Raw genomic sequence first — 24,223 nt, 5'->3', positions numbered from 1 at the left:
CGGATCATTCATAAGCCTTCTCTATCAACCACCACATGTTAAAGGCTGCGATTGAAGAGCATCAAAAACTTTGAGAACTGGGATCCCGAGCGCAGTGGGGATGGAATCAAGGATGTAGTTTAAAGGACAAAATATTCTGTAACTGTTGTTGCCCTTTCACCTTCAGGTAAGTGCATATAAAATAGAACGCACACACCTTAAATGAAAATTGCGCTCTTTTACATAATGAAAGCTCAATTGGTTAATGCAATCACTGGAGCACTCTGTGCGTATGAGCCACACACTTTAATTCTGGTTAATGCAGTGGGGAATAGGGACGTATAGGTTCAGTGGTACGAGGCCCTGGCCAGCACAAAGCACGGTGAATAGGTCTGTCATTATTTTAAAATTGTATTACATTACAGTTTAAGGTATGTTCTTAGTAGTGTGCAATTAAATTGTACCTAGTGCAAACCTTTTTAGGTCTCGCACCTGCGACGCATCGCGAAGCGATGTCACAGCGAGACCTATAGTCGGCGAGTCTGCTTTCAAGGAGACAGGAGATGGGCATGCGCAGCATGCTGTAATCGGATGAGGTCGCGTGCGCGTTCACCATCTCCTGTCTCCCTTGAAAGCCTCCAACACACACAGCCACACCCCCCCTGCTTTCGCTACACGCACACACACACACAGACACGCACACAAACACACAAGCGCACAGACGCAAGCACGCACACACACGAGCACACCTACACGCATGCACACACGCGCACCTACACACACACACACACACACACACACACACACACACACAGAGAGACACACACCACACACTGCCGCTGCCGGCACCCCTCCAGTACAACTAAGCCCCACTCACCGCATCCACGCCACTCCGGACTTCTGCATCCTCCGCTGGGCTGTCCCTCAGGCATGGGAGCCCCACGTCACCACTGCTCCTCTGGGCCAGCCACTCCGTGGGTGCGGGCTTCAGAAGACAGAAGTCTCGCCCCAAGACTGGTTTTTGTTTCTGCAGTGCACGCTCACGTCTTGTTATAATGTTTAGCAAATAAGATGTTTTTTATTGGAAGTATCTACATGTAAGTATCTACTTGCATGATATTGGGCTCTGCGGAAGGATGAATGTGTATTCCATAAACTTGGTTTATTGTCGCTGATCGCTCAGAAGTAAATGAAAGTCAAGCGTAGCACTCTAAAATACTCCTCAATAAATTAATACATACCCATTCCAGAAGCAGCGATCTCTAGACCTTCTTCCTCGATAAACAGCACTATAAAATGTTGGTTTTCAATTGGACGAGCCTGTGAGCCTTTTAGAAGACGACCTTGTAAACAGATGTAATTTGCAGGTGCGGGAAAAGAAAGTGCAAAAATCCAAAGGCATAGTAGTACCCAGCTGTTCGAACATCAGTTAAACCTGACTTTTTTAGCCTACCCTTCAAATTGAATTCCAAAGACTGAAATCCCTGTTTGATATTTCCTAAAGTTCATGCGACGATGACCGAATATAGCCACCTTTGATAGTCCAGATATTCACTACCCGATTTAAGGTTCTGTGACCCTATAGTAGATTTGAAGCAGGCTGGAGCCAGTCTGAGGCTGATAATGCTAGTTTTAAGTGTTACTGTCCTGATATTAAGTTCCTGTCCATCTTGCAACACGGAACTCCGACCTGTCCCCTCCCGTTATGACTGCAGCTGTGGCTAGGGATGTTGGGGGGTTATTACAGATGGGATCAACTGGTGGGGGAGTGAGCAAGACCCTCACAGATGCAGTGAGTGGACCGAAACACGGAAAACGAAGAATACGAACGTGCAACCTTCAAATTACATCTTGAAATCCTCGCAGGTCCTATTCAACTGTTATCCTACATACACTAGTCTATTGCCGTCGAGGTAAATAATAAATAACTCCCATTTCTAGACACAGTAAGGTGCCAGTAAACATTGTAATGTAGTAAAAAAAATTTTTTTAAAGCTGTTTGTTCTCGGACAGGGCTGTCTTGCTGTTCATCATTCCGACAACATGAGCGAAATCGAATTAAATAACAATTGTCCCCATGATATAGTATTACTACATTAACACATTCTAATGTTATACCTGTTTTTTTGTGATGTTTTTATTTGCCGATCTTTTATGGCCAATTTCTGTGCCGAATAAAGAAATTTTTATTATGAATTACTATATTGCCTTTCTAAGAGACATGCTGGTGCACCTGCGAGTTACATAAATATCAGAGGTTACTCAGACTAATATTTCTGATAAAATGAGTGACATCAATCCGAGTAATAATAGCAGTAGTGCAGACTGTATGAAGAAGTACTCGGAGACACAATAGTTAAGCGGAGTGTGTTATATTAAGGAAACACGTTTATATTCTCTAGGGAGGCTCCGCCTTTCATCTTTCAACGTGTGTAAGAGAGAATTGTATTGTAACAACCTGCTCTTTACAGATCTGTGAAATGCCATGTAAAAAAGATAGTTAGATTTTCTCAATTGTTTGTCCCAGACTATGCAATAACCCTCAGGCTGCCATTTATTGTACATTAAAGCCCTGGCAATATGTAGATTCTCGCCGAGCTTCCCAGCGTGTGTCTGAAGCAGAATCAGTGTAATGTGAAAGTCGTGGTGCACCAAAAAGAGGAGCTGGGCCGGCTCGGTGTTACAGAGGGATCCCACGGCCTCAAATCAAAGCGAGCTAAATAGGTACAATACATGGTGGCTGTGCGCAGTGACGGGTGGAAAGAAAAGCGGCTCCAGCCACAGCCATATTGCGATTGGACCGGCTCAGTACAGCAAAGCAATGTGGTGACCTCGCTCCACAGCGAGATAATTAGATAGCCGCGCATAACATTAGTGCATGGCCTCCATATTAGACGATGCAGGTCAGTATTCTGGGCTGCAACAACTGAGAAAAGAGTTCTCCTCAACAACCCATAAAACCACCGAAGTGGTTGAAAACTGTAGTTGGGCGGTGCTGCTTCCTGAAAAAAAACGGAAGTAACATTTCGCTGCATCAACGATTTAGAAAGCACATAAGGAGAGTGGCACAGCATTAAGCCAATGTCAGAGCAGCAGGCGGGAGCAAGTGTGAGCAAAGTTCTTTTACGGACTACTACATACCACACACACACAACCAACCACACACCACACCCAACCACACACACACACACACACACCACACCCAACCACACCCAACCACACACACACCCACCCACCCAACCACACACCCAACCACACACACACACACCCAACCACACACAACTACAAACACCACACCCAACCACACACACACACACCCAACCCCACACACACACACACACACCCAAACACACACACACCACACCCAACCACACACACACACACACACACACACCACCACCCACACACACACACCACCACACACACACACACACACACACACACACACACACACACCACCACCACCACCACCACAAACATTCATGCTCTCCAGCCCGGACAACAATGTCATTAGTAAATAAAAGACAATTCAGTTATGTGACCTTTTATGTGGCAAAGATTTTTATTCTACATGGAACAACATTATGGTCTATTCGCTCAAACACAAAAAAGGTTTTTGTACAGTGCTAGTCCTTAACTAATGTATTTGAAAGTGCTCTTATATGTGGTAATGTAGAAAAATTAAAAAAGAGGCTCAGTGGAATAAAATATTTGCTTAGGATCCCACAAACTAGGAAGCTGTAATCAATACCATATTTTCTGGTACGACATTGAACGACTGGGGTACATCAGACATTAACAATGTGTCTTACATTCTTGGGGTATGAGGCTAAAACGTTGGTAGGCAGAAGCCACATATAAATGTGTCGTGCTTTTTTTTATTTTTATGTTTTATTAAGCATTTATCATTTTTCTGCACAAATACATTTCAAATTACAGCACACATCATTAATTTTTCAGATTCAAATAATTACAATATATGCCTATATATAGGAGGGGTAAAATATCAAACCAAAATAACATAAGAAATACAAATAGTCTGGATGGGAAAAACCTACCGTATTTTCCGGCGTATAAGATGACCCGGCGTATAAGACGACCCCCCACTTTGCTTGATCAAATTTAGGTTTTGTGCTATACTCGCCGTATAAGACTACCCCAAGACTACCCCCACTTCCAGCACAGTCCAACGCTCTACTTGTACCTTGTACGCTTTTATAACCTGCACACTTATCACTTTTTTCTCTTGTAATGTACCGATTGCTACCTCATGTATTTTGTTATACCGGTAACCTGCACACTTATCACTTTTTTCTCTTGTAATGTACCGATTGCTACCTCATGTATTTTGGTTGCTCGCTATTGTCACTTTTAAACCATGTAACTTAGGCGGGAAATGTTTCTTCCCTTCCACCTTGCTTGTATGCTGGGAATATTGCAAGCCTACCGTAATCTCTCCACCCGCTAGTCCTCCGAGTACGCTCAGCTTACCGCAGTGAAGCAGCTCCAGTGCCCGGCGGTGTCCTCCGACTACGTGGATGCTATCGCGGATCCTCAGCGTTGTCCACCGATGCAATGCTCCGGCGGGAATCCTCCGGCATTATGGCTGCCAATTTCTGCGGGAGGCCTCGGGGGTACCCACCAGGCAGTAGGGGCGAAGTTGGAGCGAAGTTGCGGCTTGAAAGCCAATTGTGCGCGGGAGCCCCCAGGATGCAATGCTCTTCGACTCTTCACCTCTGTGGCTGGCGAGCGGATTAGAGCCACCCTCCCCCACCTCCGGCTGGATTAGAGCCACCCTCCCCCACCTCCGGCTGGGCCGGAAGCGCAGGAACCTTCAGGAGTAGTCCGCGCTGTTGAAAAAAACCATGAAAACAAACGGTCTAATTTTGTATCCGGCGTATAAGACGACCCCCGACTTTCCAGAAAATTTTAAGGGGTTAAAAAGTCGTCTTATACGCCGGAAAATACGGTATGTACAAGGAGCATTATACCTTATATAGCCATTGCCAAGGCCTGCCCTTCGCCAACCCTGCCATTTTTCCAGCTAGTTATAGGTTGCCATATCTTACGTCCTAATATCTTAGCTCTTCGCCCCTTCCTATCATATATTGCTTTTTCCAGGTTATACATAGCGAAGAGGCTTGCAATCCATATTTGGAAAGAGGGGGGGAACCTTATCCAACCATGTCCTTGCTATGCAAATACGATAAACTGCCACAGAAACAAACAAGAATTTCACTGGTAATCCCTCTACACCTTCCCCCATCCCCAAGATAATTAGTTAGTCTGTAAGCTTTATCTTAATTTTTAGTGAAATTTCCAAAAATTCCTCAATCGCGTTTTTTAAAGTATACAACTGTGGACATTGAGCAAACATATGTGCAATGTCTGCATCATTAGAATCGCAGCGAGGACATATTATTCCGGACGTGCCGCCCCATTGTGCAATTCTAGCCGGTGTATGATACAGTGAATAAATAGTCTTATAATTTTGAGATTGTAATGTGGCTGAACAGAGCACAGTTCGTCCCAAATCGAGGGATGCCTGGAAGCATTTTAAGTCGGTCCCCAGTTTTTCTATCCATTTTAGGGCATATTTCCCCCTATCAATTTTAATTACACTGAGTTTGGCATAGAGTTGCCTAATTGTGCAAAAGGTGGAACGTTCTATATATTCCATTACTTTACTCTGACCAAAACGTAATGGGCCACCCTGCTTTTGTAGAAGAAAGCTTCGTACTTGTAAGTACTTAAAAAAGCTGTGTCCTTCTAGTTCAAATTTAACTTGTAGTTCCCCAAACTGTAGTATACCCCCCTGGAGGAGTTTACCAACCTTTACAATCCCCTTGTTATTCCAGTCCCTCATTATTGTATCTCTGAAAATGTCTCCTGGTAATGAACTATTCGTGTACAGCCTTGTATAGTTATTGTACCTACCTAGACCCAGTTTTTTAAAATCTCTCTCCAGATCATATAAGCCGCATTAATGTCTTAAAACGTGTATGCTTAAAGTAACTAACAATTTTTAAATCACTTTTTGAACTACACTCACAAAAATTACCCGTTCCACTGTAATTCAGGTGTCGCAGCACACCCGGATGACACTCTGCTGTCTGGGTGGGACCCCGATGATGAAGCATGTCACCAACCAGGTTGGTGAGTGAGGGGTCTTCTAAAAAAGGAACAATTTCCTTTTGACTTCATTCCTCTCCCTACTCTCCATTAGAACCACTACCTGGTCCTATGGTGATACTCTTTTTTTTGTTTATACACATTATGTTGTCTGTCACATTTTGATTAATTTGAATATTGTTTGCTAGTTTTTTTTAAATCTTTAAATAATACCATTTCCAGATTGTTTGCTCAATACTTCTATGTAATATATAAACCAAACAAAATAACCTACTTTGAATTGCTCTTGTGTTAGGCATCTACTTACTTTCATTTCATTGCTTGAACTACTCAGTGAGTTGTGAAATCGACCTTTTACTTTGAATTGTTGTCCTGAATTTTGATCCTCTGTCCTGAATGCTAAGAGTTACTGTGCCGAATGTGCCTCCATGCAAGGTGGTCAACCTACTACCAGGACTGAGTGATGGTCAACAAATGCAACCAGCTCTTTATATATCATGGATAGTCCTACACGTGGAAACACCTAATCAATGTAGATAATCTTTGAAGGGCAATGGTAAGGAGACGGGGGAGGGGGGTAGATTTAGTAACAAGGATAATGAAATGACCACCCACATTTGCATGGGATGTGGAAATGTTAAGTATTCGCATCAGGGTGTTCATATATTGAGTGTGTGCTGCCCCCCCACCCCTTAAAGACTCGTAAATAAAAATTAGAATGAGAATATTTCTCCTGTGGAAACTTTTTGATGTGGAACACCCTTTCTTCGCGCCTGTATCTTACTGGAATTTACCTGGTTTTCAGGAAGAGAGTATAATCTACTTACATGCTAACATATCTGTTTACATGCTTACCCATACAGCCTATCAACTTCCGGATTTACAGTTTTCGCTCAAAGATGCTTTGTTGATAAATGTGAGCTCTACAAAAAGCAACAACTTGACATGCAATGAATATATTTAATAGGTTGGGGGAATTACAAATGGCAGGAAAAGGGGGTATAATTGGATATGACTCATTTCATGCAGAGAAAGAAAAGAGCTGACAGGTCAGCAGCTTGACCTTAAGTAGAGAATTAGGCATTTGTGCTGGGAACTTTTTGTCTGCTATCAAATTATTTGCATCCATTTTTTTTAAAGGTTTATTTTTCTATCTCTGGGGCTTATTCAATAGTAAAAGCAATGAAATGGAGTCAGGGATTCAGTTGTTTATAGAACAGGTCGAGTCAGACATAGAAAGTATTTGCTTTGCTTACCTTGAACCAGTCGATTCACACATAGCAAACGTCCCTTTAAAAGGCTATCTAGTTGTACTCAGTGCGAACAACTCCTTTAAATTGATGAATCTGTGAAGGGTCGGTGCCTTCAATATGCCCCAAATCCCAAGTAGACCAATTTCTGAATAGCATACATAGTTGACTACCTGTTGCGATTGAGAAGACATTACATGTATCCTATGTTTTATAGCACAAGAAAGACTAGAATACATTGGGACCTGGTCTAAGAGGTAACTTCTAAAGAACAACGGTCCCTAAGGTAACAGTAATGTTTTCGCTAGTATCTACAGAGAGGAATAAACATGATCAGTACTCAAGGTGAGCAATACTAATGTCAAATGTATGTGCCGCAATCCTCATCAGTACAGCTCGCCAGTTTGGAATGGTTATAGTGTGTCTCTACAGTCTGTCGACCGAGTTTCGATCCACTGAAATTATTGCATCATTGTCAGGACTTAATTATAATTTGTCCGAAACAGTCGTAAGTACAATCCGTAAAGGCAAACAGCAATTCAAGAGGAAAAGGATGCAGGCACATCAGAATGACAGTGAGAGATGTAGATGGCTTTGTGGTTGATAAGGATCAAGGCCGAGGTTAGGTGAAGACTAAGGAGTGCGAGTTCATGTATTGAACCTGCGACATGCAACACAAGGATTGGCAGTACGTGTGGACCCGGCTGCACAGCGAGGGACCGTTTTGAGAGGCCCCGACCAAACTACAACAGTACGCCCATCCCTCAGATCCCTGCCTCACTGTGCAACTGGACCCACATGGACTGCCACACCTTCTGATGTAAATTGCAGGTTCAATCACCTTGGTTCCTGTCTGTGACTGAGGAATTCTATATCCCTATCGGATCCTCCTGCCTGGGCTCATCTGGATATTTGTATTCTCCTTCAAACAAATACTAGAACTCGACCTCCTTTGCCTTAATATATCTTTCCCCTTCCTCCCTGGCTCCTTTTCGACTGCCAAGCCATATAAGAATATCCAGAAGAGGCCAGCAAATAACGTATATCACTTACATAAGTGTGCATGGGTTCACCCCGGTGTCATACGCTGACGACACCCAGCTCCTGTTCCCTTTCCAGTCCCTTACTCCAGCAATAAGGAAATCTTTTGCGGATGGTATGAGGGCGGTTTCTAACTGGATGGCTGCAAACTGCCTTCAATGCAATGTAGGCAAAACAGAGGTGATGTTATTCGGAGAGGCCTCGCTTTTGTGGTCCCCAGAATGGTGGCCTCTAGATCTCGGGCCAGTGCCAAATCCAAAACATACCGTTAAAAATCTTGGAGTGCGTTTGGATCAGGCACTGGTGCTTAAAGAGCATGCCAATCAAGTTGCTGGTCTATGTTTCCACACCATCGGACTTCTGCGACGTGTTTTTCCACTCTTGCCTGACTATCATCGCAAGACTTTGGTCCAAACGTTGGTGATCAGTAGATTGGACTACTGCAATGGCCTGCTCATCTCGGCCAATGAGGAACAACTTAATCGTCTGCAAGTGGTCCAGAACACCGCAGCAAGACTGGTACTCAATGCCCAGCCCAGAACCCCTTCCCGCCCGCTTCTGGATAGCCTTCATTGGCTGCCGGTTCGGCAGCGGGTTAAATATAAAATCTGTTGTACTATTCACAAATGCCTCTTTGGCATAGGCCCTAAATACCTAACAGACAAGTTCATCCCTTGTAGTCCTGGACGCTCCCTCCGCTAGAGCAACCAGTAACTGCTTCAGGTCCCCAGGATTAAGAGAGTAATACAGGGAGGACGTGCCCTCTCCCACAAAGGCCCCATTCTCTGGAACTCACTTCCACTTGCCTTAAAAACTAATTTAAATTTTCAATCCTTTAGGAAGGGCATAAAAACCCATCTTTATTCGACCTCATAGTTTACTGGTAGCTCTACATCTCTATTATCAGTCCAGCATCTGAACCTATGCGCAAGCGCGGAGATACCCCCTTGGGGGTCGAATCCTGCGCTATATAAGAAAATAAATAAATAAGATGATACAACAAGGCAAACCTATTTCACATGCTAGTTAATTTCAAACTACGTGGACAATCATGTTTTTAAGGGTGTGGTGTGGTTTTATTTATTTTTTAGCATCAAAGCATATAACCGTCAAAAATGATTTGACTGAAGCACTTTTAAAAAATGTGTTGATCTTTTAAAAAGACCTCTTGACATAATTTGATAAACGTGAGAACTTGCACAGCACAATTACATACAGTCCTTTCTCTGGAGGCTTTACTCCAGAACAGAGACATAGGCAGTAGCTTAATGTTTGCAAGATTTTTACTGTGGAACAGTCGCTTTGTAGCTTCAATGATTCTGAGAAGCCTTAGAATAGTCTTAACCGTAGTCAAGGTCACTTTAAACCGGACTGACAATTCTCCCAAAGAAGGGAAACATTATTTTGCCCTGTTTAAGCTTGCCTATCAGGGTGATGTACTGTGAATGCTTTAAGAAGAATGAAGCTTAAGTGGTCGGCAAATAACACTGAATGTCCATGTTGTGCAAAGAAAAGTTATTAAAAATTGGCATTAAAGCAGAGCAATGGTTTTTGAGCAGCAGAACAAACATACCACTCTGCCAGTCATTAGTGTTGGCTTTTCATGCATGTAATGCCTCTGGTGTGTGATCACAGTGAGCTGGGAAATAATTGCAGTTGAGCTCCTCTAGGTGCAATGGGAAGAGCAATGAGGAATTGATATTTTGTCTTTTTACAAGTGGTTGTCAGAGCAGTGGTTAAAGAAAACAATGAGACCAATGTCACAAAGTAAGTGGTCTGGGGTTGCAATATTTACCTGCTTGTAGTAACCTCATTCAAACGCCATCTCTTGACTTTTTCTCACACATCGAGCAACTTTTCTCCTGAATTCACCGTTGGGATCTTCTCTCCATTCTTTCTGTAAAATTGGAATGAGGCGAAAGCAGCGGTTAGGAAGAAAGGAGGCTACGGTCAGATAATGGATGGCTTTAGGTCATCTTGTTCAAGAATTGCATTGTATTGTATTGTAATTGCATTTATATAGCGCTTACTACCCCCGACGAGGCGTCAAATCGCTTTTTCGGCGGGTAGCACGCTACTCCGGAACCCACAGAGGATTAGTGTTGAAGTAGTATAGTGAAACATGCAAGTACATTTTAAGTGGTGGATAGGTTGGTCAGTTATTTGGATTCGGAATGATAGCTGAAGGATAGAGTAGGACAAAGGTTAGTATTTATTTATCGCTCGCTTGTTGACGCATGCTATTCAGGGAGCCTATAAAGGATTAGTGGTGAATTAATATGGTGAAATATGAGGTAATTTCAGTGGTGGATATTAGTCTGTTACTTGGAGTGAGAAGGATAGCGGATGGATAAAAGGGGAAGAAACATTTAAATTCATATAGCACTTGTTACCCCTGATGGGTGTTGAAGCGCTTTTTTGGCGAGTAGCACGCCCCTCCGGAACCCATAAAGGATTAGTGTTGAAATTTAGTATAGTATAAATATGAAGTAATTTGAGTAGTAGATATGTTATTCAGTTATTTGGGCAGTATATTAGTATAGTTGAATATGGAATATGGAATTTGAGAAGTGAACATGTTAGTCTGTTAATTTTGATAGAAAAAGGATAGTGGAGGGATAAAAGAGTGAAGGATTATTTTTTTTTAAATGAGAAAAAGGGCAGCATTTCTGGCCCTATTCCCGACCAGTCTAGAACAGGCCCAAACAGGCAACTACCCTTTTCCTCTCCACCCTTAACAGGCTCAAACAGGCAACTACCCTGGTCCTCTCCACCCTTAGCCTCGACGCCCGGGCTGAGACGCCCTAAGCCTGGCCTTTTTTGTAGCCCTAGTAATCAGGTGACCCCTTCAGCCAATGGGAACCCTAGCCCTAACACTATCCAATCACAACACTAGCCCTAACATCTAGAACCAATAGGAGACCAGGAGCTTGCAGCCAATCTTAACCCTAGTTCAAGCACCCAATCAGTTCAAAAACACTGATCTCTACGTCCAATAAAGGCCTTAGCCAACAACCAATCACACCAGAAGCACTAAATAGCTACTTCCAATTAAAGTTCTAACCCTAGCCGTAGTCCCACTCTACTCCCAACAACCAATAACATAGTAAGCCCTAATCCCTACTTCCTAAAGAAATCCGAACCCTAGCCCTAGTCCCAACCCTGCAATGATTGAATCACAGACAGAGAAACAAATCAGAACCCTAAAATACCCAACCAATGAGGACATTAACCCTAACCCAATAGAAACACCAGATACAACCACCAATCAGTGTACACATGTGCCAACCACCAGCACACCATATAAGGTCCCAGCAACCTCAGACAAGGTTTGCTGGCCAGGGAGTTGGAAGCTGCTTGCTCCTATTCAGAATCTTCTAGGAGACAGACTGGCTCAATCCACAACTTTGGACTTCAGCAGGTAAAGGCTTCACTAACTCTAAATCTAACAATACTGTTTGAATAAAGCTTTACTACCCCTGCTGGCCAAAAAACGAAGTGCACAGGCCCCAGTAAATACAGTTTAAACAGCTCACGGAAGCACCCTCTGATGTAGAAAATCCCCGTTGCCACCAAGGGATGAGAGGGATAAACTACAGAGGTTGGACTGCAAATCCCACAATTCAACACACTAAATGAAGGCAATCATGTGCAGGGAAAACCACACATTTAAAACACAACACAGGTGATAAAATAGGCAATTACAGGCAGGCTAAAACTACAATTTTTAACTGTAACAACCACAGGCATAGACAGTAAACACAGAAAGTGAAAATCGTTTTTTAAACAACTTTTTGTCTTGGGAAGAGACAGCACTAGTCTGTCTCCTTACCACTTCCTGGACTCTGCTCACTGCAATCTGGGGCACAAGAGATTTTCAAAACCTTAGATTCAAATCCCACACCGATTAAAGAGAGATCGGTGAAGAGCAAATAGTGGCATGGGGGGAGATTTATAGGAAAGTGCAACAATGTCCTTTATCCAGCAACATTCAGATTTCTTTGCATGACCTTGCTCAAACGGGTTGTTAAAGTAAGGAAACGTAACTTGTAAATCTAGCTTTCCGCCATGGGCATGGTCTTTAAATTCATAAACAGACTACCCTGAATACATTGTGTGAGGTAAATTTAAACTTTGAAAATATGCCTGCAGGAGGGCAACTTTTTTTTTAATGAGCTAATTGGAATTACATTCTAATACTTTAAATGTAGGTACAAATCTGCTATATTTCTGCCCCCAAAAATGTAAAATAAGCAGCTCCTTTAAGGAATATGGGAGCTCAGTTACTTGAATGTCTAGCAGTGTCAATGAGTCCAATACCTCCTGGTGTATTGAGTAGAAGGTGGAAGTATATTTTCCAAAAGTCGCAATACTTTAAATAGGCGTTTTGACAGGCAGTCTGTGGGAACATTTAGATAGCAGTAGTTCTACTGTGATATTCCATGCGATACAAGAACATTAGGTTATGGTGAATGGTCTTCTGTGACATCTTGCATAAAAGACACAACCTGCACAGGTGATTTCACCTTCATTCTTGTGATCAGACATAAGAATTTTGATAGCAGCATTGTTGTGCGCAGTCAGGAGAAATGCAAGCCATCTTGGTTTTGTGTGGTTTCCACCTGATCTGCAGAAAGGTATTTTTGAAAAAAAGAGTAACTATATATTCCGTTTCAGTCTATGAAAACAGCATTTCCTGTGGAGATTGTTCTAGGTACATGAGTCCAAAGTCAATTGCATTTTTTGCAGTGCAAAAAGATTGAGTTGCTGTCTGCATCTTCTGGAGAATGTTTTTGAGAACAGTCATTATGCACACACCTTGTCCTTTTCAGATGCTTTTTACCTCATTAGCCTTAGTGCCTGATGGCTCAGCACGTAAACAGCAGACACCTACAAGCCTTTGGCTAGCGAGCAAGAAACTAATAGCAAATCTCACTCATCCACCATTTCCTTTATGATGACAGTTGTTTCTAATGAGCATTACACAACTGTCCAAACACATTTGTGAAGATTAGTTGGCAATCTCCTCCTTCCCCCTTCAGGTGCCTCGGATGTTCAATCACTGACTGACCACTACCTTGAATCTATGAATACATTAGTCAATGAAGTCGCTCCACTGCAACTGAAGAGAGTCTCCACCAAAACTTCTAACCCCTGGTATGACGACAGACTCAATGACGACAGGCGTTCGATGCGAATGGCAGAGCGCACCTGGAGAGCAGACCCCTCAGCACTGCACCTCAAAAGGCTTAAAAACAAGAGAAATGCCTACTTCAGGAAAATAAAGCGCACAAAGTTGGACTTCTTCAGCCTCCAGTTGGACCAAGCAAAAAACAGGCCAAGAAAACTGTTCGAACTAATCAAGACCCAAACAAATGCACAACCCTTACAATCAAATAGCACAACAAGCGACACCCCACACTGTGAAGACTTCTCTGCTTTCTTTAAGCTAAAGACTGACAACATAAGAAATGACCTCATCATGGATGTAAGCCGATTTCCCAACCACACAAGAATGGCTAACACTCAACCTAAAAACATGGCATCTTGGCTATACTTCGATACCTACTCGGAAGAAACAATACACAAACTGCTCTGCACCTTGAAGCCCTCTAATCACCTCACAGACCCTCTACCTGCTAATGCTGTAAAAGACTTCATCCCCTTGCTCCTCCCTCTCTGGACCAAAATCATCAACTGCTCCCTGCAACAAGGCCTCATTCCAGACTCCCTCAAGGTGGGGCAAGTCACGCCTATACTCAAGAAACCTACAGCTGATCCGTCTGACCTAAACAATTACCGGCCCATCACCAATATCCCCACCCTGGCCAAACTGCTGGAGAAATGTGTCCAACTCCAACTAACAAGACACATTGACCAATTTGACCTCCTCAACTCTCATCAATCAGGCTTCCGAGCGAAACATAGCACGGAAACAGCTATGACACACATAATTGATGACGCCCTCCAAATTCTTGATCGCAATGAGTCCTGCCTCCTCATCCTTCTTGACCTCTCGTCAGCTTTTGACACGGTCAAACATGAGAACTTGCTGGAGCTGCTAAGCACTAGAATGGATCTATCGGGAACGGTTCTCAAATGGTTTTCGCCCTTCCTTCACAACCGGTCTCAGAAGTTCAAGATCGACAATGTGCTATCTTCACCTGTGCCTGCCGATCTAGGTGTTCCACAAGGATCCTCCCTCTCCCCCACATTGTTCAACCTCGTCATGGAACCGCTCGCCACCTTGCTCCAAGCTTCTAATGTCCAATTCCATATGTACGCCGACGACACACAACTGTACCTAAAGCTTCAATCTCCGGAAGATATCAAACATCTGAATTCCACGTTTATTAACAATCAATCTTGGCTAGCCGATAATCACCTCAAACTAAATGCTCTGAAAACTGAGTTCCTTCTCATCTCACCCCCGGCGACAATTTCCACCACCCAAACATGGCTCAACAACCTAACAGCACTCAATGTCCAACCCACCATCGTGGACTCAGCGAAATCCCTAGGCATCACACTAGACGCCAAGCTCAACATGCAGCAGCACGTCAGCAAAGCCACAAAAGCAGCTAATTTCCAAATCAACACACTGAGGAAAATTAAACCCTTCCTCCCTACTGAAGACTTCCAAACTGCTGTACAAGCGTTAGTCATCCCTCGAATAGACTACGGAATTGTGGCCCTCAGCGGACTCCCGCTATCCACAACAGCACCCATAACCGCATGCGCGCTAGCGGAATTCCGCTGGCGCGCTGGGTTTTTCAAAATCGCACTTTGCGTGACGAGCTGGGCTCGTCATCAGTGTGCGAGCGGGCTACACCATGACGAGCCCAGCTCGTCATGAGTGTCGAAGGGGTTAAGAGCCTCCCTGAACTCTGCCGCAAGACTCATTACTGGCTCAAGAAAACATTTGCATATTTCCCCAGACTTAAAGTCCCTAAAATGGCTGCCTTTTGAAGCCAGAATACAACTAAAAATTGCAGTTATGACACACGCGGCCGTGCACCACAATGCACCCAACTACCTCGCTCAAAAGTTGTCTATATCAGGAGGTTCGAGATCCAATAGAAGCTCAAAAAATCTACTCCTGAAACCCCGTAGATTCCGGAAAGAGAAAACTTACAAGCGCTCCTTCTCAGGAATGGCACCCAGGATCTGGAATGCGCTCCCTCCTGAAACCAGGCGTATCTCCTCCACTGCACTCTTCAAGAAAGAGGTGAAAACCATCCTTCTGGCCAAGATCTCCTGAACCTTATAGGTGCTGGATCAGAGACTCTGCATTGCCTTGTGTCAATGCTCACCTTGTCCTTTGGCACTATACCTCTACTTGATGGAGACACTACTACGCTACTTTCTTACAATATATGATACACGTTGGGTCACTGATTCACCCTCCCGGTGCCCCCACTCAGTGCTCTCTCTATACTAAAACACTGGTATAAGCCTTCCACACACCCAAAGTGTACCTGAACACCTCTGTAGTGGGATCAATGACTTGTGCCGTCTTATACTACCGGTTTACCTGACTGTATATTGATATGTTTTATGTATGTTATTATTATCCTTTCATGTTAGTGACTACTACATTGCTCCCATTACCCCTGTTCATTCCTACTGCCCCTACCCTGTCATTGTGAAGCGCTCTGATATCTGTAAGGATCTTGTTCGCGCTATATAAAACTTTGAATAAATAAGGAAGATATTCTGGAAGGAGACTCGCTGTCAACATATTCTTTCTTTGGCTAACCAATGGAATAACTAAGAGTTGCAGAAGATCAGCCGAAATAATCTTCTTAAACTCCTGTTCTATGACACCATTGGAGGTCTCCTGTGAAGTAATGCATTAAGTTCAATAAATATACACAATGCCACAGAGCCCAAGAGAGGAAATCTGGCTGGCGGTCAGAAATAGTTGTAAGTTGAATATATTTCTAGTGTATAGAAGACAGTCTTTCCTCCGAAGGATATACATCAGCTGCCCTTCTTTCTAGAGCAAAAGCTGAACTAGCACGGTTGTCAACTATGTATATCTTACTTGGGAGTCCCAGGTTTTGTAGAACCAGGAGTCTCAATATCTTGACACACCTTGATGCCAAACATTGCCTTGACCAACCAGTAGTCCAACTGGATGTTTAAGTATTTTCCCTCAGAATGTCCGTTATTACTGCCATGCACTTGGAAAAAAAGAGAGTACCTTTAGGTCTCTATGGCCAAATTATTGTCTCTGCCAATGCTTTTTGCTATTCGAATGAACACTCATGGCTGGCATTGTTGCAAAGTGTTTTTATCCCTGAAAACCAATGCAAATCATCACCAATGCGCACTTCACAAAGCATATGCACATGTGCATGGTAATGCACAGCAGCCACTTTTCTTTTACTGACACACTGTACATGAATACAATTTTAAAGAAGTACATGCTAGAGTGAGCAAACGAAAAAATGAGCTGTGGCAGAGGGAGGTGATTGGAAGAAGTGCACAGGGAAGGGAGGAGTAAAAAAAAAAAGAAAAAACTCACCGGGAACAGGATGGAGAGTGGGTGGAATGAAAGGAGTGCTTGGGGAAGAAGAAATGCGGAGAAAGAGCAAGAAAACCAGCACTCCCATGAACCACAAAATTTAAGATCAAAGAGTCTCTTTCAAGTATGACGTGAAGGGTACAACTCCTTCAATTACAAAGACGTGAATATATATTATATATATGCATAACCACCCACCAAGGCTTTCAGGCGCCAAAATGCGTTGATGTGTTCACATCAGAGACTAAACTGATAATAAACCACTTTTTGAGTACTGGTTCTTCTATGGAAATTGGCAATTTACAATGTTTGGGAAAGCAGTCCCACCAATAGCCTGTGACGTCATTCAACATAGGGATATATATAGGGATATACATCTTGACTTTTCTATAGCCAGATTATAAACATTTGAATCTGGCAATAATTAGTAGTGTGCACTTTAGTAGGTGCTTGACAAGCAACAATTATGATTATGCCTGCTTTTAATGGCAGGCAGGGGAGAGACGGGTGCAACGTTAACTTAAATATATTTCTAATGAACTTGCTCGTTAAAGAGAGGTAGTGATTACATCAGAGTGCTCAACACTCATCACTGCCAAAATTATGGTTTAAAAACAACAGGTTGTGAGTAATTACGGCTCTGGTATGGTTCTACACTGTACATTTTGTAACAGTCAAACCAACGTTTAATCAACATTCAAAAAAGAAGAAAAAAAACAGAACACTCACTGCAGCATCAACATTTGCTGGAGAGTCGCTGTTCGGATCTGCCAGCATAGATATAACACTGATCATGATGGTTTCCACCGTGTGGATTGGGAGCCAGCGCTCTTCAGGTTTTTCATAACCAAACTTATCCTCACCAGGCTCATGTAGGATGGAAATGCAGACATCCCCATTCTTTGCAACTAAATTCAACAAAAGCAAGGAGAAAGATTGTATGTATGTGCAACAGAAAACAATTAAAATGTACACATGTTGATGGGATTGCACAACTATTCAAGATGTACTTAGCAAGCAAATACATGGTTATTAACACACAAACCCATCAGCCACGAAATATTTATTTACGTAGGATGCACAACTTATCACTTAGTGACCACATTTTTTTAAATTGAGATACAAATGTAGGTGTCAGCTTAACTGGGAGAAGCTCATGTATACCCCACTTAAAAAAAACAGGCATTGACAAAGCCAGAAGAAGTACCGCTTAATAATGTTGAAAGGGTAATGCCAATGTCCAATTTCCCATATTAAAAGATAAAGTATTAGTGTGATCGGAGCATGTTTTGTGACCTTGACATCTAGAGTGTAATGATATCAGGGTTTAGAATGTGTAGATTTGAAGAGTGACAGTGGGAGCAAGAAGCCAACGAAGATTCAGGTAGAAAGCCTTATTCAAAAGTAGATAAATACGAAGCTGCCACAAACTATTGCCAAAGGCTCCTCTCCCCCATGCTACCTTCTCCCCACTGTCCCTCTTCAAATCTACACATTCTAAACCCTGACATCATTCTATTCTAGTCTTCAGATAATCCGTCAGATCAATATTTTGACAAAATCCAAGATGATCTCAAGGATATGGTATTAGTTGCCATGGAGGATGACGTGATCACAGGCATTCCTGCTAATTTTGTTGATCCTTATGTTGATGTTATAATTGGAGATAAGACTGAAGTTGTTGGGTGATTGGGGGAGCTAGAATAACTATGGTTACTCAAAGTTATTAGAAAGGCTTTGACCAAGAAGGGTACTTACGTTAAGTAATGAGAAGAGGATTTCAATGAATTAGTTATGGTTAATAAAGTGTGTGGAAGTGCAGCCAAAGTGAATGGTCGATATAGGTGGAATGCAGGAAAAGTGGTGAAGTGTAAAGATATGGCACAGTGCAAGTCAGACAATGAATGGTTCAGATGCTGTTACTGGGAGTAGTCCGGGTAACAGCAGGAATGAAGACAATAGCTCTTGTATCAGTTTCCAAAACTAACCCCGTAGGGGTACTGATACGAGTGCTCGCAGTAGTAATCGTGTCAGAAGGCTAACTATTCGGTTCAGATCATTTGGAATTTTCCAAATTCTGCTGATATGTGTGTGTTTATTGTACATTGTTATTTTTGTTACAATAAGTTTTTCCCGTTTTTTGCCGGGTACATTTTGTTTTGCATTATGATTGTTGTCATTGGATTTTGGTTGAATCACCTTTTTATGTTGGAGTTGATATTTGTTTTGTATGCCATTTAAGGGGGAAATTTAATGTAGTGATCTGACCATGTGTTGTGACCTTGGCACCTATGGTTTAATGATGTCAGGGTTTAGAATGTGTAGATTTGAAGAGGGATAGTGGGGAAGGAAGAGTGAGGGAGGGGAGCATTTGGTGATAGTAAACTCTATCCAAGTAAGAAGCTGCCATATCCTATCTCAATCTGCCCTGGCTTTCTCATTTTAGAGACTAATACAGTCTTGTGTTGTATACTTTCAGGACAGCCATGGCATTGTGTGACTACACCACGAATGCTACATCAGGCAACTCAACAACAATCTCAAAAGTTTAGAAAACAATATTTCAATGCCTTCTAAATTTTGGAAATGGCTTGTCACCCCTACTGACTTCGCTATTCTCTGTGGCGTGTAAACACCCTTGCATTAACAAAGCAAATAGGGGCTACCACCATAGAAAGGAACAGCAGTGGACAGAACAGCAGGACAGCATCCAGACATCACCAAGGCCATTCGGATTATTACTCCTGTCGGGATCCCCAGGATACTTAATCTTGGTCCCTGGGCTTCCTAGTCCAGGAAGAGGACTGTAGGGAGCGGAGAGGCCTGTGGGCCAAATGGGAGGATCTGCATCTCTTGTTCTCTACCTCAGGGAACCAACGCTTGCCCTCCATGTTCCTTTAATTGCTTTTCCCATTGAGACAGAGCTATTTGGCCAATGCATGGTGGAGCTACCTTATAGCTATAGAGGAGATGGGTTTTGGGACTTCCCCCTCGACCGTCACATACCCAGGGGGACTTTGGACAGACTTTCCTTTCGACTCTCTGCCGTATCTCCCGCCTATCCCTTTACCCCCCCCCCCCTCCCCTCTACACTTCAATTATCTTGTCTTCTATGTCTCTTGCAATTGTCTAGCAACTGATGTAAATTGAAACCGATTTGTAATTGTAATTTTTGTGGAACCTCATGTAAAGCGCTCTGATACCTCCGGGTCTAGCCAGCGCTATATAAAACTCTTGAATAATAATAATAATATAACAGAACCACTTGGAATAGGCTGATGCAAGACAGTATACCCATCTACCTGCCAATATTAGTAATGGAAAGCTAACGCCCTGCTGCACTTTCACTGAGAGCACAGCCTTTCACCTACAGTATGAAAGGTGTCTGCTACCATACTTTGTAGCCTGCTTACATTGAAATAGCTCCCTCCCATTTGCACTGCAAATCTTCCCAAATGATTGAAAAACATTCTCCAGTGCAACATCTTGGTACATGCCGATTCGGATACACTAGTATATATTATGTTAAAAGGATGCAAAATGTAACATTTTCACAGCAGGGACCATGTTAAGGCCGTTTTTTCTTCGAGAACTGGGAGGTCCGAGTGCATCACTATCCAAAGACTTAACCCTTCACAAAAATATATTAATCTATCAAAACACCCTCCATGTACCACAGCTGAAGTTATTGTCAAGAGTTAAATACTCGTCCATCTGCTCAAGTACAGATATGTTTGAATTGACGCCGCCTACTTCTGAAAAGTTAACTTACCATTAGGATGCCAGATTTCGGTAATGAACTTCATCTTTGGCGGTCTCAAAGGATAATCGTGAGGAAATGTCAGATGCACTTTAAAGAATCCACCCTCGCTGAAACACCAAGTTAAAGATGATAAACATGTCAATTTAATGGTCTACAGAATAGGTTTATATTGGTTACTGGATACAATTTACACTAAATATTCATAGAAAGTGTACATCTTCATTAAGCAATGCCACAAGAGGAGATAAGCAATGCCACAAGAGAAGATAAGCTGTCAACAAGGGAAGCTGCAAAAAAATATTATTAGCCACTAAAAAAATAAAAAAGGCGGCCAGGGAGGGGTTCACTCCAAAAATTAACCCAGTAGGCGAAATAAAGTGGACTTCGATTATTAGGCTCTTATTGAGATTTATTGTGGAAATCATAAGAATATTCAGCTTTTGGTCAATAGATTTCCGAAAAAGTGCATTATGAAGACCTAAATCTGTTGGGATTTTCATTTGACAACAGGTATTGTGTAAATCTGTAAATGCCACCAACAAAAGTATCTGTTGAGCTTTCCTAGAGACGGCTGAAGTCGAAATGTATAAGTTTCTATTACAAGCAGTTCTTTCATTTTGATACAAACCAGATGGTTTGTATTTAGTTGGTTATTTTAAATGATGGCTATATATGGAATGTAAGGCTATGTTAGAAAAGTGTCCATTTCATTCATGGTAAGCAGCTTCTGAGCAGAGGAGAGGCGTTAGAGAACCAGGTCTTTGTGGCCCTGTACAATACGCTTCAATCAGAGCACAGCATCCATGACCAGATGGGTGCTTTTTTAGGTCGAGGACTGTGTTGCACTGCGTAGCAGTGTGGGCAGAGCTCCGAGATTTTATGTTTCTTAGTTAGGGGGCTTGAACCCGCCCCTCTTCTCCATTGGCTGGCCTCGTAAATGCTGGCCAGCCATTGGAGGAGAGGGGCATCACTCCCTTTAAGCCCTGTCTTTTCCAGATTCGGAGGCATGTTTTTTAGGTTCTTTCTATCTGTGACGTCATCCGTCACTCAAACCTAAAAAACACGCCCCCCCAGTCTGAAAAGTACAGGGCTCTTTCACGATCCCTCCCCTGGTGTCATCCTCCTGCCCCGTCTCTTCCCACCTCTTCTTTCCCTCTGGTGGTTCCCCCCTTCCTTCCTCCCTCCCCAAATGAGAATCTGTCCGTACTAAACAAACAATACTAGCTCTGATCATTAATTCTAAAAATACATGTATGGTTCCTGCAAATATTGCTTTCCCGTAAGTTCCCAGCCTGTTACTGTAACTGTGCAGCCTCTGCGAGTGAAGTTTGCCCTTCTCCTTTCTGTGTGACACGCACTGAATGACTCAAAGGCTCGGCATAACCCCTCCCCGGCTCTGTTTACCATCCCAGCCTCCAGAGAGACCCTGTTCCTCATGCACGCTTCTTTCGAAGCACAGGCTAGCAAAGTGCCCCTTTAAGGCGCACCGGGTTCAGCCGACAGAAAGTAACCGGATCCAGGTCTGCCATGTCTTTAAGGGATTATAAAGCAACACAAACGCCACTGCTGGAGCTATTTGACCAAGAGGCTTAACACAAATGAATGTTTAGAATGAAGCATAAACATCCTGCATATTTAGCAATTGGAAATTTTTTATTATTCCTTATTCGAAATTTTTCTTTTTTTATATATAACACAATATTTTCAGTGCATGGGAGAGAAAAACATATATTATGTACAATGTGCAATTATGACATATAGGAAATTGTTTACACGCTCACTACATACATGGCCTTCCATTCGTACAAAAACATTCATACACGAAGAGACATGAAGTGGTAACAATACAACAAACAAAACAATTTTTCAAAGAAACTTTTCAGAAGAAAACCGCGTATCGGTCGTAAATCAATGGGGGACAAATCCTAGGATTTTTGAATTTTCAAAAAGTCTTTTTAGCTTGATCTCGGAGCGGAAGTCCGCTTCACATCTAGTTGAAAAACAGTCCTATTCTAGCATGAAAGTTCTTTTTGACCAGATACGGGAAAAGGTCAGGTCGACGCGTTTCGAACCCTTATGGTTATGATGGGTTCTCCTCAGGACCTAGGCTGGTTCTGTGGGGATAATGAAAAAATAGGCTACTTAGTATAGCGAAGTCTAAAAGGAAGAGAGACGCTCACACAGAGCTCAGCCACTGCCTACCTTCAGCCGAAGAATCAGAAGAGTAAACATGCTTCAAATGTAGAAGTGCCAAAACAGAAGGTTCACCGTGAGGTGTGTTCACGGGCTGTGAATAGAAGAAAGAATGAAAATAAATGTAAAAATAAAATAAAATAAACGCGCTTTGAATGCAACCCTACAGTGCACTGCTCTAAGTTGGAGTGTATCCTAGCGGTCGGAGGATTACCTTCACTGGCAGCGGCTGCCGGCTAGGCGTTTATCTCAAGCTGCTCATGAGTCGCGGTGCGAGGACAATTCTTCGCGTATTAGCCGCTGAAAACGGAGGGGCAAAAGGTTAAATGATGCTCTTGGTGTTCCCCAGCGTAGCGCTTCTCATGTGTCAGACATACCAGTCAGAAAATGAGTCCTTCCTCCCTGGGAGCGTTCTTGCGGAATGAATCACGATCGCAAAGCAGTCAGGATTGCTACTTCCTGGTTTAAGTACTCCTAGAGGTTTCTGGGACTTGTAGTTCACCTCTAACGGACCGGGCAGCGGTGGTTCAAGTCAGTAATGTTCTGGAGTGAACTGCTCGAGTTAGGTGTTATATTTATAGATCTCTGACATTTCATTTAGCCCTCGTACAGCAGTGTTAAATTTCATGATTAATAATGCCTCACGCTGGGCCAGTTTCGCATCAAGGTCGCCTCCCCTTGGATCTTTTTCGATTTTGGACAATACTGTCCATTTCAGGTCGGTCTGTTTGTGTTTCATGTTTGCCCAATGATTGACTAAAGGGGCATTTTCGACTCCTCTTTTTAATCGGGATTTGTGTTGAGTAATCCTACTCCTCACTGCTTGTGTAGTCTTACCGATATAGACCAAAGGGCACGGGCAGATGATTGCGTAGATCACATTTTTGGTTTTACAATTAGTAAATGAGTCATGTTTCCAATGGATATTTTCAAATGTGAACAAGAAGTCCTCGATGGTTTCACTGCAACATGTGCATGTGCCACATTTGTGGTGACCTTTGGTGGGAGGCAATCCAAAAAGGCTTTGAATAGTGGGGGCTTTGACTGACGGGAGAGCCGCTCTTACGATGTGGTTCGCCACACTTTTCTCTTTTTTGAAGGCAAAGAGTGGGGGGGCTGATAGATCTTCATGAAGATTTTTTAGTAGATGCCAGTTGGACATTATCAATTTTTTGTACTGATTCGCTGCTGGGCAAAAGGTGGTAACACATACCATCCTCTGGAGGTTTTGTTTGGCTTTTTTTATTAGTAAAGTCTCTCTTGGGGTCCACCAAGCTCGTTTCAGGGAGTTTTTGAGTAATTTCTTAGGGTAGCCTCGTTGTATGAGGCGGTCTT

The 24,223-nt window shown here is 42.8% G+C and overlaps 1 protein-coding gene across 1 annotated transcript in view; it reads right to left on the bottom strand.

Moving 5' to 3' along the window:
- Window positions 1-24,223, bottom strand: part of LOC147679447 (ubiquitin-conjugating enzyme E2 G1-like) — a 71,516-nt gene that overhangs the window by 22,510 nt on the left and 24,783 nt on the right. The window contains exons 3-5 of the mRNA XM_086943015.1: window positions 20,705-20,802; window positions 17,662-17,840; window positions 10,198-10,299 (exon numbers count right to left, since the gene is read on the bottom strand). Of these exons, the coding sequence (XP_086799141.1) occupies window positions 10,213-10,299; window positions 17,662-17,840; window positions 20,705-20,802 (364 nt within the window). The 3' untranslated portion in view covers window positions 10,198-10,212. The remainder of the gene's footprint in view (window positions 1-10,197; window positions 10,300-17,661; window positions 17,841-20,704; window positions 20,803-24,223) is intronic.

Source organism: Lissotriton vulgaris, chromosome 11, assembly GCF_964263255.1.
Source record: "Lissotriton vulgaris chromosome 11, aLisVul1.2, whole genome shotgun sequence".
Taxonomy (NCBI): Eukaryota; Metazoa; Chordata; class Amphibia; order Caudata; family Salamandridae; genus Lissotriton; species Lissotriton vulgaris.
This window is presented reverse-complemented; position numbering and strand designations above follow the sequence as displayed.